This window comes from Dryas octopetala, chromosome 3 (genome assembly GCF_963921425.1).
Source record: "Dryas octopetala chromosome 3, drDryOcto1.1, whole genome shotgun sequence".
Classification (NCBI taxonomy): Eukaryota; Viridiplantae; Streptophyta; class Magnoliopsida; order Rosales; family Rosaceae; genus Dryas; species Dryas octopetala.
Window position 1 is genome coordinate 26,821,688 of NC_141368.1, and position 13,086 is coordinate 26,834,773.

Here is a 13,086-nt window from a genome sequence, read left to right on the forward strand (position 1 = left end):
TTATAAATTTTAATTTGCAAGTGTTACAAAATATAAAAAAGATACAGCTATTGACATTTAGCCTTGGAGCAGTTTTAGAGTTGTAATGTAAATAAATTGCATTTGGATGTCAATATGGTATTATTAATATCTTGTATTGATATCCTAGGTTGAAGATGGTCTTAGAGCAAGTCCATTGCTAAATGTCAATACTTGGTGTCAATAACATATTTGGACACTCAAATTTAGATATTGATACCAAGAGAAATGATATTCACATATGGTTTAGAACAAACTATTTGTTGGTTTAATTTGGATTTTGAAATTGGTTGAATTGAATTAGATCCAAGAATTTGTTGGTTTAGTTTGGATTTTGAACACCCCTACTTGAACTTTGGACCATACTCACAGTCCAACAACATATGCATGAACAGCTTGAACAGAATACACATTAACTACAAGCTATGATCCATGTGGCTTTGTATATATATATACAGGCTCCTTCTGTTGAGGTATACCTCAACTTATTTATGTTGAGGTATACCTCAACTTATTTATGTTGAGGTATGACCTTGTTGGAGCCCACACGAGTCGTTTTGTGTCGATCCGAACCGTTCGCAAGGATAATCTTCATTGATAAATCATCCTTGCAAAAAATTAGCCCAATCAGAAATCATTTGTCTATCTAACTTTGATAAAACAAATAGACGGTTTCATCGAAAATATTTGGTTCGTCCATTTATTTGATCAAAGTTAGATAGCCAAATGATTTCCGATTTGGCTAATTTTTTGCAAAGATGATCTATTTATGGAGATGTAAAAAATGAACGGTTCGGATTAACACAAAAAGACTCGTGTACGCCCCAACAGGTTCGGTTTGTATATATATATATATATATATATATATATATAGTGAGGTTATGCAGACCACCATCAGCTACTGAGTTGATCACCCTAACATATTTTACCCAATTTTTTTTCCTACTATACCCTTTATTGCAAAAATATGATGAAATCACCCAGATCCATTCGGTGATTATCTACCTAAACATTCACCAATATTCGATAAATAAGTGTTGAATAAACACAAACATTTCAGCAAATAACTGTCGAATACCTTTTTCATTTTCATTTGGTGATTATCCACCGAATAATCTACCAATGTTCAGCAAATAACTGTCGAATAACAACAAATATTTTAATAGATAACTATTGAATAACCCAACAAACAAAATTGAAATTTTTTGTTTTTAACAATAAAATTGAAATTTTAAAATAAGATGGTCAACTCAGCAGTTTAGGATGGTCGGAATAACACCCCTCATACATATATAGGTGGTTTTTTTATCAACCAAAACCAAACATTGTTGATCATTATCTGAAGGGCGGTAGAGGAGGAAGCTATCCCTAATTTAGTTAATGCCAAACAGCTTGTTGCTGGGGAGGTGGTTTTTTTATCAACCAAAACCAAACATTGCTGATCAGATCTGAAAGAGGTAGAGGAGGAAGCTATCCCTAATTTAGTTAAAGCCAAACAGCAGCAAGCCCACTTAGCTTGTTGCTGGGCGTGAGCCACAATCGATAACTAATTCTTTTCATCCTTAACACCAAAAATTTCAAATTGCTCGATTAACAACTCCCCTTGTTTCATTCTTCAGGTTTCTAACACCACTCTGTTTTTTGGGTCCTAAACCAATAATGACATTGTTTACAGCATCACCGAACCATTATCGTGCATAGCACAACACAACAATATCCAAACCTCGTCTATAGACAACAAACTCCCCGTTTTTAAACAAAAAGTCTCAACACACTTTTCAAATAGAAGATTCTGCAGTCTTTAAAATCTACACATTCACAATTAATTTCTACGGTAAGTCCCGAACTGCTGCTTTCTTCACTGTTTCTACAACAGGGGTGAGGGCGACAGACAGGGATGGCAGACTGAAGACAGCTTGGAATCCACCACCTACCTCCTCTCCACACCACCCCAATAATTACAAAGTAACCAAAGCCAAGAATGAATTGCCTGATATTTCCCTGAAGCCAGACAATGTACGTCTTCAGCTTCACCTGCAAAGATAATAAGCTTCTTTTAAGACAAAGATGCACAAATAGATATTGTATTGAATAAGGTTTGTCATCTGAACTGATAACCACTGCCAAGAGGGTACCACAACCTTTTTAGGGGAATCTCATTTACTGGGGATGGCCCCACGTGAGGACCCATTCAACTGCATAGTTTCCCTCTGTTGACCCAGGTAAACACCTTCCTTGCTGTCAGCAAATGGAGAACGGTATGCCAATGATGGGCCATGGCCATTGCCAGTGCCATTAGAGAGAGAGTGGTTTTTGTGTGTCCTGAACCATGGACCTGACCCTTCTTGCTGGACATTGGAGGAATCAAAATTCCCATTGCTGGTGTTGGGGAAGCATTCAAAACCAGAGTTGGCAGATTGGGTTGAAAAGTTTGCATCCAAATTCATGACTTTTTCTGATGAGGAATTTGAACCATTATCATCCGACTTCTTCGTATTAAGGAAACGGCCTCCACAACCCCTTGCCCTCCTCAATGCATGTTGGTGCCGAGACTCGTGAAGATATGGCTGCAGAATGAAAATAAAATCATATATCACACAAGCCCTTATGCCGATTACTAATAATCATCCACTTAACTGAATTCTAACATTGTCATTTATACGTTTGAAGTGTGTGTGTGTGTGTGTGCGTGTGTGTGTGCGTGTAGATGGAAGAACAGGAAGAAAGTACATAAAGGCACACAAGATATACAAATGATGGGGAATATAGACCTTGTCAAGGCCATAAAAATGTCTCTACATGGGAGTGCATGAAGAAAGCATATAGAAGGCACACATGTATACAAATGATGCATAAATAGGCGTTGTCAAAGCCATAAAAATGTAGGAAGAAAGCAGATAAAAAGCACACAGATATACAAATGACGGGGGAACATAGACCTCTTCAAAGCCATAAAACATTAATAAATCCACTACACCAAAGGAATAACCTGCACCAATCAGGCTACCATCTACTCCTATAGCTTTTTGCTTATCATTTTCACTTTACCCTTCTTTATTCCTCATGCTTGGATTTACAGCCATTCCTCTAAAGGCATATTTCTCATGATGATCCCTCTATCGCCCTCTTCCCCAACTTAGCAAGTCTGTTTTATCCTCCCCATCACTCATACATATTCCTTTGCCATCTTTAATTCATAACACTTCTATTGGCAAGGAACCTAAGACCTAACTGACCTCACTCTACATTGTCAAGGCTTTACCGCCTAGAACAAGAGCTAAAGCCTGTACACATGGATGAAAAAATCAATATATTCACCAACAGATTCGTAAAATGGATACTACTGATAAAGGATATGGAATGAAAGATATATTCTTCAAGAATGTGGCCAATATTTTTCTTCACATTACCAATATATATATATATATATATAGGGCCCTTCTAATAAGGGATCCCTCATTTAGTGTTAAATGAGGGATCACTCTGTGTGGCCCACACGGGTCGTTTTGTGTTAATCTGAACCGTCCATTTTTTACATCTCCGTTGATAGATCATCTCTGCAAAAAATCAGCCAAATCGAAAATCGTTTAAGTCGTTTATTTAAGCGGTCAAAGTTTAAAACAAATAGACGAATAACAAATTCCTCTATAAACACCTAAACTTTGACCACTTAATCGAACGGGTAAACGATTTTCAATTTGGCTGATTTTTTGTAGGAATGATTTATCAATGGAGATGCAAAAAATAGGTGGTTCGGATTAACACAAAACGACTCGTGTGGGCCCCACAAGGTGATCTCTCATTTAACACTAAATGAGGATCCCTTATTGGAAGGGCCCTGTATATATATATATGAACATATCCATAGTTGTGAAAATAAACCAGAAAATTCTGATACTTACCAACACTTGCCAATATTTCAAACTAATATTTCCGACATTACTGGCATTTCTAGAGATATTTCCATAATAGTGGATAGGAGCTAAAAACTTTACCAATAAATCCCTAAAAATTATTTTTATTGTTGATGTTTGAGACTTTCAGTCTATGTTATTTTCTAACTTCCAAGTATGTAAAATATTGACATTGGATTCCATGAAATAAAGATGTTTTTACACCTTAGATTTCAACTTTCAAGGTCATACACAAGTAGTACATACTATATTCACCTTATATGCCATATATAATTTTACGAAATTTAGTTGTTTAGTTGATGCATTATTGATTGGTTTCATTAAAAACTTCTATATTTTGAAATGTTTTGAAGTAACTATCGATAAAAATATAGTCATCGAATATATTTTCGTCATTGCTCATACCCAATGTTTGGTTCACTTTCAACCTAAGAAAATAAACAAACATAAAGTTTTCATATTTTCTCACGTCTTTATGTATGGTTTAATTTAAGTATAAAGGAAAATAGATTTTGAAAACTTTTGCTCCTATTAGCCAACTTTCTCTTCAACTCTCACATATTTTGGAGATGAAGTTTGAGAGGAAAATCTAGAGTTATGTGCCCTTTACTTTCTTCTCTTTCATGTTCATTCATAACCAAGCAATAGAAAGCTAGGGAACTTAGGTATTTTCTTTTCATTTCCTTCCTCTATTGGTAAACTGAATAGAGGGTAAAGTCAGAGCACTTTCTCTATTACTTCCTGTACATGTACATATCTCACAACTATGCTCCCGTAAAACATCTAGATATGCCCACAAATATATATATATATATATCTAGAGAGAGAGAGAGAGAGAGAGAGAGAGAGAGAGAGAGAGAGAGCAATGATCTCTTGCAAGATATCTACCATGATATGTTGCCAAGTGATTCAAGCAGTTAAAAGAAATATAATTTGAAAAGTTCAAGAAAATAAAGAAAAAGAAAACTATGAAAAACTGACATTTCCTCTACCTAAAAGAGCCACCTTAGCTCTTGTTGATAAAGCACTGTCCATGCTGATGGGAGAGAGGTCCACTCATGTCACATGTTACACTTCTACTTTTAGACACAGAGCTAATGAATAGAAAATAGGCCCAATAATGCAAATCCAACTCAAAAAAAAAAAAAAAAAAACTCCCCTCACATCTAGACACAGAGCTACAGGTGGACGCAGAAACAAAACCGAGTCACAGATTGCAAACATAACATCAGGATAAAGTGTTTTGGTTTACCACTATTCTTAGCTTAAGCTGTTAGGATGTGGGCTCACTATTATTTTATATTCTAACACTCCCCCTCACAGGTGGGTCTCTTTCCATCACTAGAGCCCACCATGTGAAGTTCAACTTAATATTGGGAGGTTGCAGTTACATGGATTCAAACTCAGGATGTCCTGCTCTGAAAGCTTATGAAATAATTGTTAGGACATGGGCCAACAATTATTTCATATTTTAACACATCAAAATAATTAACAGAAATGAGAATACTAAGACTTTGGACAAAAGACATCAGATACAAGCAGGCTGATACCATTTTAAAAACCAATTGCCCCCAAAGCTTAAGTAATAGTAAATAGAACAAACCGCCCAATCACGCATATCATGCTTAACACACTTGTTGCTACCTATAAAACAATTTTAGCTGAGATAACCATTACAAGTTCAGACCAACAGTAAGAATTCAGAGAACAAAATTTTACATAATAACTGCAGCTATATAAATACTAAGCTGGTTTCCAATTCAGATGAAAGAAACCGATAACCAGATGAACTAAAATAAATAAAAAATAAATTTCTATTAACTGATTAAGAAAAGTTTTTCCATAATGACACACAACCAATATGTATATGTGTGCACACATGTGTACTAATTCTAGCAAATGCTACTTCAGTCCTGAGGATGAAAAGGATTAAATCATTAATTTACCTTTCTAACTTTTATAAGTTTCCTTTCAAGCTCAGCTTTAGCACGTGACTGCCTTCGTCTCAAAATACCATGGTACTGCTTGGCATTTACATAAACAGGCTCCTCTTCCATTTCAAGGGGCAAAGGCATTCTGCCATGATGCATGCCATAGAAGTGAGGAGGCACCTGGCATAAAGCCAAGAACCATCAGATACTAAACGGAAACTTTCTCAACATTAAATTCATTATTCAAAGTGCAGAAACAAACATTTATGCCAAGTGTGTATACAAGAAACTAGAAAGTATAAAATTTTTGTTATTGTTTTCTAGCAACATTTCCCATCAAACATATATCAGACTACTTGGTATATTTGCCACATGTTTTGAGAAAAAAATCAATACAATGTATGCATGGGCATAAAGGCATTCACTGAAGAATAAAAAGTGTATTGTAATTAAGATTCTAGATTTGGTTTCCTAATTTGTTTAGAGGTGTGACCTACTTTCCATATTAAGTGATGTTATTATTTAGTTTTCAATTGTAATTAAAGTTGTACTCTATTTAAATTTTTATACATTATGATTAATATATCTCTTTCTCCTTGTTTTTTCAAAATTGTTTCAGAGCATCATCCGTTCTAAAAGTGTCTCCTCATTGCAAACTGTCCAACAATAATATTGTTGCCATATTGTTTCCCGGAGTCTCTTTTTCATCATTTCACTCTGGTTGATTGGTCTCATTATTATTCATCACTCAAGGCAGCGGTGCTTCATCCTCGTCATCTTGTAACATCACATATCTAATTATTATTCTGTTGTGTTTTTTACATGATCCTCACAAGAGAACCACTCTCCTCTTGCAATCAAATCTTGTTGTAGATGATTTTGATGGTTTGATGGATGTTTTCGTAGGTGTTCAAGAAGTCCTTATCGAAGCAGCACTTTTGGTTAGATTTGGTATCTAGTTTGTTTAACTGTTGTTATGGTGCTCCCTAATTAATAATTGAGTGTTGCTTACTCATTGATGAATTTCTTAAATTCAGTCTAGCAGTTTTAGTTGAGTTTGGTATTGAAGTTTGGTTATTTATACTTTGGCCTACAAATTTAATATGCGATCTGTTAACCCAAAGTGTTCAGGCCTGTTGTAGAAAGGTAAGTGAAGCCCACCTCAATCATTTTGTGAAGACATATGATACCAAGTTGTTGCAGTGAACAATAATATTTCTAGTTGTTGAAGTGGGTAGTAATATTTTCTTCAGAAACATTCAAAAGTTTGAAAGTTTTGGTTCAAAATTTGTGACAAATTGACCCCCCCCCCTTTAAATTTGAAGGGGAGTGTTGAGTGTGAGATCATTACAAAGAAATTCCAGGCTCAATGTGGCATCAGACCTGTTATTAAAGGAGACAAACACAAATCCAATTTATTTTTATGTTTTTCGTTTCTTTTATGTGTATAAGTTCTAAGTTATGTAATAAGCTGGACTTAATTATCATCTATACTCTAGCTTTTGGGGTGGGGGGGTTAGTGTTGGAGAATATAAGTATGTTGTAATTAGGATTCTAATTTAGTGAGAATATTTGGTTCCCTGGTTTTTTTAAAGTATGATCTAGTTTCCTTAATTAAGTGATTTGGTTGTGGACAGTTTACTATTATGATTAGAACGGTACTCTATTTAAAACCCTTTGAGGATTACAATTAATGTATCTCATTTTTTTTCCTTATTTTCTCAACAGTATCATTCCTAGAAAGCGCAGCCAGGAAGTCCCCTATTTGAGGAAGCTTCAGTTTAATTGGCGTAGTTCATTGAAGACATCCTGCTGCTTTAGATACAATAATATACTGTGGCAACAAAACATACTACTGCAGATTGCATACCGTAGCTTGTAGCCCATAAGGAGTCAACATCCCACCATATTGTGGATCTGAATATGGATATGGTGTTAAAACCTGCATAATTTAATGGAACTTGTAAAGATTCAATACAAGCAAGGCAAGGTCCAGAACCATAATTGAACACCAGAGATCTTTCCACAATAACCTAGCATGCCTGTAGTGGTAACTGGTAAAGGATATAAATTCTTGTTTTTTGCATGTCTGTGCTTGTTTCCATGTGTTGTCATGTTTGTGTGTGTGTGGAGTGAGAGAGAGAGAGAGAGAGAGAGAGAGAGAGAACTCTTACAATTGAGTGACCAACAAGTTCCATTTGTGAATTTGGATCAAGGCGTTCATCCGTTGTAGGAACCACTGAGGACGATATACTTTTGATTTGTTGGTTTTCGCGTCCACTATTCCCGTCTGAACAAAAGGAAACTGGCATTAATACAAAAGTCCATACGGATGATTGAGTGGAGTGTGAAAATATAGGGAAGATGTGGAGTAGACATATTCCCAGTTCTAATAACATTTATCAACCCGATATAATAACCTTGAAATATTCACTTAAAAGAATTGAAGCAGGGCTTTTAACATATGAAGCATTCCATGTACATTTTGCCAACCTATGATAAAATTTATAAAAAAGCTCACATATCTTAGGCTGCAGGCATTTGTAGATTAAGTTATTTAATTTTCTTTTGGATTTTTGCACTATTGGTATCTGAAATTTCACCCGGTTCTCATATCAGTACCTGAACTTTAAATTGTCTCAATTGAGTACCTGGACTTTCAATCATGTTCTATCGAGTCAAATCGATAACTTCCATTAAAAAATTAACAGAAGTGGTAATTTTGTCATTTTCTATTAAACAAAATTATAGTTTTATTTATACCCTTGAATAAAATTAAACTAATTAAAAAAACTAAAATTATAAATACCCCACCCCACCCGCCGCTGGCCCCACTGGTGATTTCTGGATGAATCTCGCCAAAGATATCAACTTCACCTTTATGTTTTTATTCACCAATTGGTAAGATTTGTTGATCTTGTACAGAGAGAAAGGTGAGATTGGTGAAATTTATCACTTGGATGCTTGCAAGTTCCTATCTTGCCATGATCGAGTGATTTTAACTTTTCAGAGTTTCAAACAACAGAAGAAATGGTTCCATGATCGCGCATCTCTACCGCAATGCCTTCTGGATTGATGTTAAGGAGTTATCTTCACCTTATTAGTGGCATTCTGGTACCAAATCTCTGCACCCACTAAGATTTATTTTCTTTCGAGGGAGAGAGAGGACGGTGGGTAGAGACGGTGGGATGGGGTGGAGTGGAAGGGGCTGGGATCAGGGCTGCTTACATCCTCCCCTTTTTCTTTTTCCTTTTCTTGGTTTTAATTTTATTTAAGAATATAAATAGAATTATGGATTTGTTTAATATAAAATGACAAAAATTTTCCTGTCTAAGTGTGGTCATGTGCAGGGCACTCACCACTTCCGTTAATTTTTCAGCGGAAGTTATCGATTGGACTCAATTGACACATGATTGAAAGTCCAAGTACTCAATTCAGGTACCGAAATGAGAATTGGGGGAAAGTTCAGGTACCAATAGTGCAAAAAACCCATTTTCTTTTCTTCTGCATGCTCCCCAAGACACCAAGGTGGGGACCAAAACTAGCAGAGCGACCGAGCCACCAAAAAGAGAAAAAAAAAAAAAAAAAAAAAAGTCCACTGGAGTATGTGCAGATATTAGAAGACCTTTTGACATAAAAAAGACTTCTCTCGATAAATCTGATGCAGGTTCTTCAAATTCATCAGTACATCGTATGGTCACAGTTAATAATGGAAGGGGTAGGTAATTAGGGTTTGCTGAGCAGGGTGCAAAGGATGTCTTTCGGGAATTTTATAAGTGAATTTGCTAGATTTCAGGTCCTGTTTTCTGCAAATCAAATCCATAATAAAGAATTAATAATACGAAGATGAAATTCATATCATTCTCACCATGGTTTTCAAGGCAATTACAAATGAAAGAGATCTCAGCTTCTAATTCTCTCTCCAATTCCCCTCCCCAACATGCACGCACAGAGGGGGAGAACAAGGGATCTCTCTTTTTAATACATTTCCTTTTTTTAACTAGAGTTTGTTTACCATATATAAATTAGCCACAAACAAAAGAAGTTGGTAGTGTAAAAGACTATTAAAACCATAGGTGTTTAAGTAAAGACCTAAATTTTTAATTTTTTTTTTTCTCCTTCTACCAATGTTAGTCTTAGTTGTATTGAGTTCTATTGAATTTAGGTCGCAAGCATTATCTCAACATAAAAATCTTCAGCTTTTCCTTTAGCCATATTACAAGAACTTGATCAGCAAGATAAAACTGACGATGCATTATGTCCTTCAGTCTCACAAAGAAGACAAAATATTTCATTGAAAAATTGAAAAGGTTACTTAGAATAATTACTTATAATAGCTCGTGTATGAAAATCATCAATTCAGAATTGTATATAAAAAACAAGTTCACATGAAATTTACCATGGGAAATGATAATTCAAAAATTACCAGACTGTGATCCTACTGTAGTCCGCAATTCTTTGTTGAAGTTAGCTGCACCATCCAGCCCAGCATTAGCTTGTGACTGCATAGCTCCATTCATGACAATACTATTACGGCGCTCCACACTTTCACCTAACGACGAACTGTTTCCCACTCCACGCCACCATGGTTGAGAGTAAACAGTTGATTGTAACACAGTCTGGGCACCGCGTTCTAACTGTGGATCTTCATCTTTAGATTTAGCCGGCATCATTCACCACTGTCTCCTGGGCAGAATATAAGCATGGGTTTTTAACTTTTAATAAATAACAGAAGTAATGACGCAGAGGATAGAAGCCAAGAGCAAGTACTGATTAACAGTCATGGTATAGAAACAAATCTCATGGAACCCTACAATAACTCAATAAGTAAATCTGATTAGCAACATTCAAGAAATTACTCGAACCAAAAAATCAACCAGTAGTTCATTAACAGGAACATATGTATGGAGATAAGTACATAAAATAAAAACAAAACAATGAAAAAAGAAATTAAAGATATCAAGAGAATAAAAAATTAATCCAGAAAACAGAAAAGTAATGATTGATGTTCCATTTACATCATATTATTTGTATATCTTCTGTAGTAAAAAAAGGTTGATAAGCTTTGCACCATATTGCTTGAGGACAAAGCTAAGGTAAGTATATAGTCTAATGTTGTAATGATCCAAGACCTCCTCCAAAAGTGTTTGCTCCAGTTGATTCCTAGACCTTACTTAAGTACCCTAAGCCTTATTAGCGAATGTATAGCCGATGTGGGATTCAGGAGTATCACAACCATCCCTCCTTTCATGGATATCACAATCCTCCTTCCTTCTACAAGAATCAAAATATTCCCTCCTTTAGTCCGAAACATGATCACCAGGGGAAACTTATGCTTATACCAATGAATGCACCTTTCCAATATGGAACGCGACCATTACATGCACACATGTATAGACTCACATCTATATAGTCAAATAATGTTCGCTTTGGGCTTAACACAGCCCTCACAGGTTTAAAAAGTCTCTGACTATTGGAGATATTTAGCTCACATATATGGCACTTCACTCCAACTTAACCAGGCAATGTGGGCCCAACATATGGATGTTGTGTTCAAGTCACCCTATCTTCAAATCATCTCAACTATCTTAACTATGCCCACTTTAGGATATCTTGGCTTATTCAGTCAGGGAATCTTGGCTCTCACACCATATATCCATGTTATCCCGTAGCACAGGTGGCCAATGCCCTTTCTCTCACTGGCGAGTCGTCATAAGCAAGGCTCCGAGTCGCATATAGTTAAGGGGTTGGCTCATCTAATACCATTTGAAACGACTCAAGCCGTCCCTCCAAAAGTACTAACTCAAGTTGACATAGCATCAAAAGCTAAGATTTTTTGAGTGATTTAAGTTATAAAGGACATCTCTTTTGTTTACTCTTTTCTAATTACAACATTTCTTTTGACTTCTTTCTTGTATAGCCGAGTTATGACTTGGGTAAATATCAAAGTCATCCTCTTTCACAAAAAGGAAGGGAATACTCACTACAACATATGGGGCTATTCAATCCCAAGGGCACCAAATACTACATCTTTGCTCTATCAAAATCTTCAGAGGTATTTGTCTCCATATAAAAGAATAACTGGTTCCAGAGTTGACATAAATAACATCTCAATCCATATCGAATCATCTACGCAACTGTATAATGTAAGCCCACATGTAAAACCAACATAATTCCACACTAATAGTCCAAGTCCAATTTTTAAAGAACACAAACAGCTCAACTCACTGCCAGCTTCCCAGAATGCTCATACAAAGAATCTAAAACCAACCTCAAAACAGAATAAATCCTGAACAAAAGACACTGGATCACACAAATAAAAGTGCAACTCACTTTGATATCTTTAACATGCAATAGCATGTTTAGACAAATATATATATATATATATATATGAAAATTCACAGCTTCAAATGGATTTACGCCTCATGGTGGTTACCGAAAGAAAATAACAACCTGGACAAAAATCTAAAATTTATGAATGCCAAACATGTCAAATCAATATCCAACTCCACGAAACCAGCTTAAAGTTCAATCTGGGTCCCAAATTGTTCTGCATGCAACCCTTGTAACTTAAATAAAATATATGTGCATACACTAAATACAAAATTAAACCAAAAAAAAAAATTGGGAATTTTGAGCGCCCCTTCCATTTCCAAACCCAAAACTCGAAATTTTTTTTCCTTCTTTTTCATTTTCCATCGTTTTCTCAATAACCAAACAGAGAAAGATGGAGCTTTCTCTAACATAAACAGAAAATTCAAACAAGCAGAAACATTGATTTCAATCAAAATGAAAGAAAGTTGAAGAGAATTCAAACAGATATAAGAGAGGAAAAATCTTACAGTGGTGTGCGAAGTAGCAGATTGTAACCCTGAGCAGAAGCTTTGGTTTCAGGGATTCGAAGTCGTCGAGCTAAGTCTCATTCTCTCTCCCTCCCTCCCTCTCTCTCTCTGTCTGTCTGCAACCTTAAGAGAGACAGTGGAAGGTGACTCAGAGATAGATATTTTTTTTAATTTAATAAGATTATTTTTTAGATTTTTCCTTAGATTTTTCAGGAAAACATTAATATTTTCTTGGCTTGAATAATAAAGAAAAGTGAGGTTTGGGGGACTTGACCAAACTAACCTTACAATTTTCTCTTTCCTTTTTTATTTATGTATTTTCCAGTTTTTCTTTTCCCATTAATGCAATCAACAACACTGATTTTGCGGAATAATGCAACC

General features: G+C 35.5%; 1 protein-coding gene across 2 annotated transcripts; it reads right to left on the reverse strand.

The window, feature by feature from the left end:
* Nucleotides 1-1,600: 1,600 nt before the first annotated feature.
* LOC147292141 (nuclear transcription factor Y subunit A-1-like) lies at nucleotides 1,601-12,840 on the reverse strand. 2 transcript variants are annotated; one of them, XM_086238277.1, is made up of 7 exons: nucleotides 12,706-12,840; nucleotides 10,290-10,549; nucleotides 8,038-8,153; nucleotides 7,734-7,805; nucleotides 5,879-6,043; nucleotides 2,160-2,585; nucleotides 1,601-2,052 (listed from the first exon to the last, which is right to left on the reverse strand). In XM_086238277.1, exons 2-6 carry the CDS (start codon nucleotides 10,534-10,536, stop codon nucleotides 2,175-2,177), a joined length of 1,011 nt encoding a protein of 336 aa, XP_086094403.1. In that variant the 5' UTR covers nucleotides 10,537-10,549; nucleotides 12,706-12,840; the 3' UTR covers nucleotides 1,601-2,052; nucleotides 2,160-2,174. The 2 variants fall into 2 exon arrangements, with proteins under 2 accessions (XP_086094403.1, XP_086094404.1); XM_086238278.1 differs by having other exon boundaries at nucleotides 10,290-10,542; nucleotides 12,706-12,805.
* Between the last annotated feature and the right edge of the window lie 246 nt (nucleotides 12,841-13,086).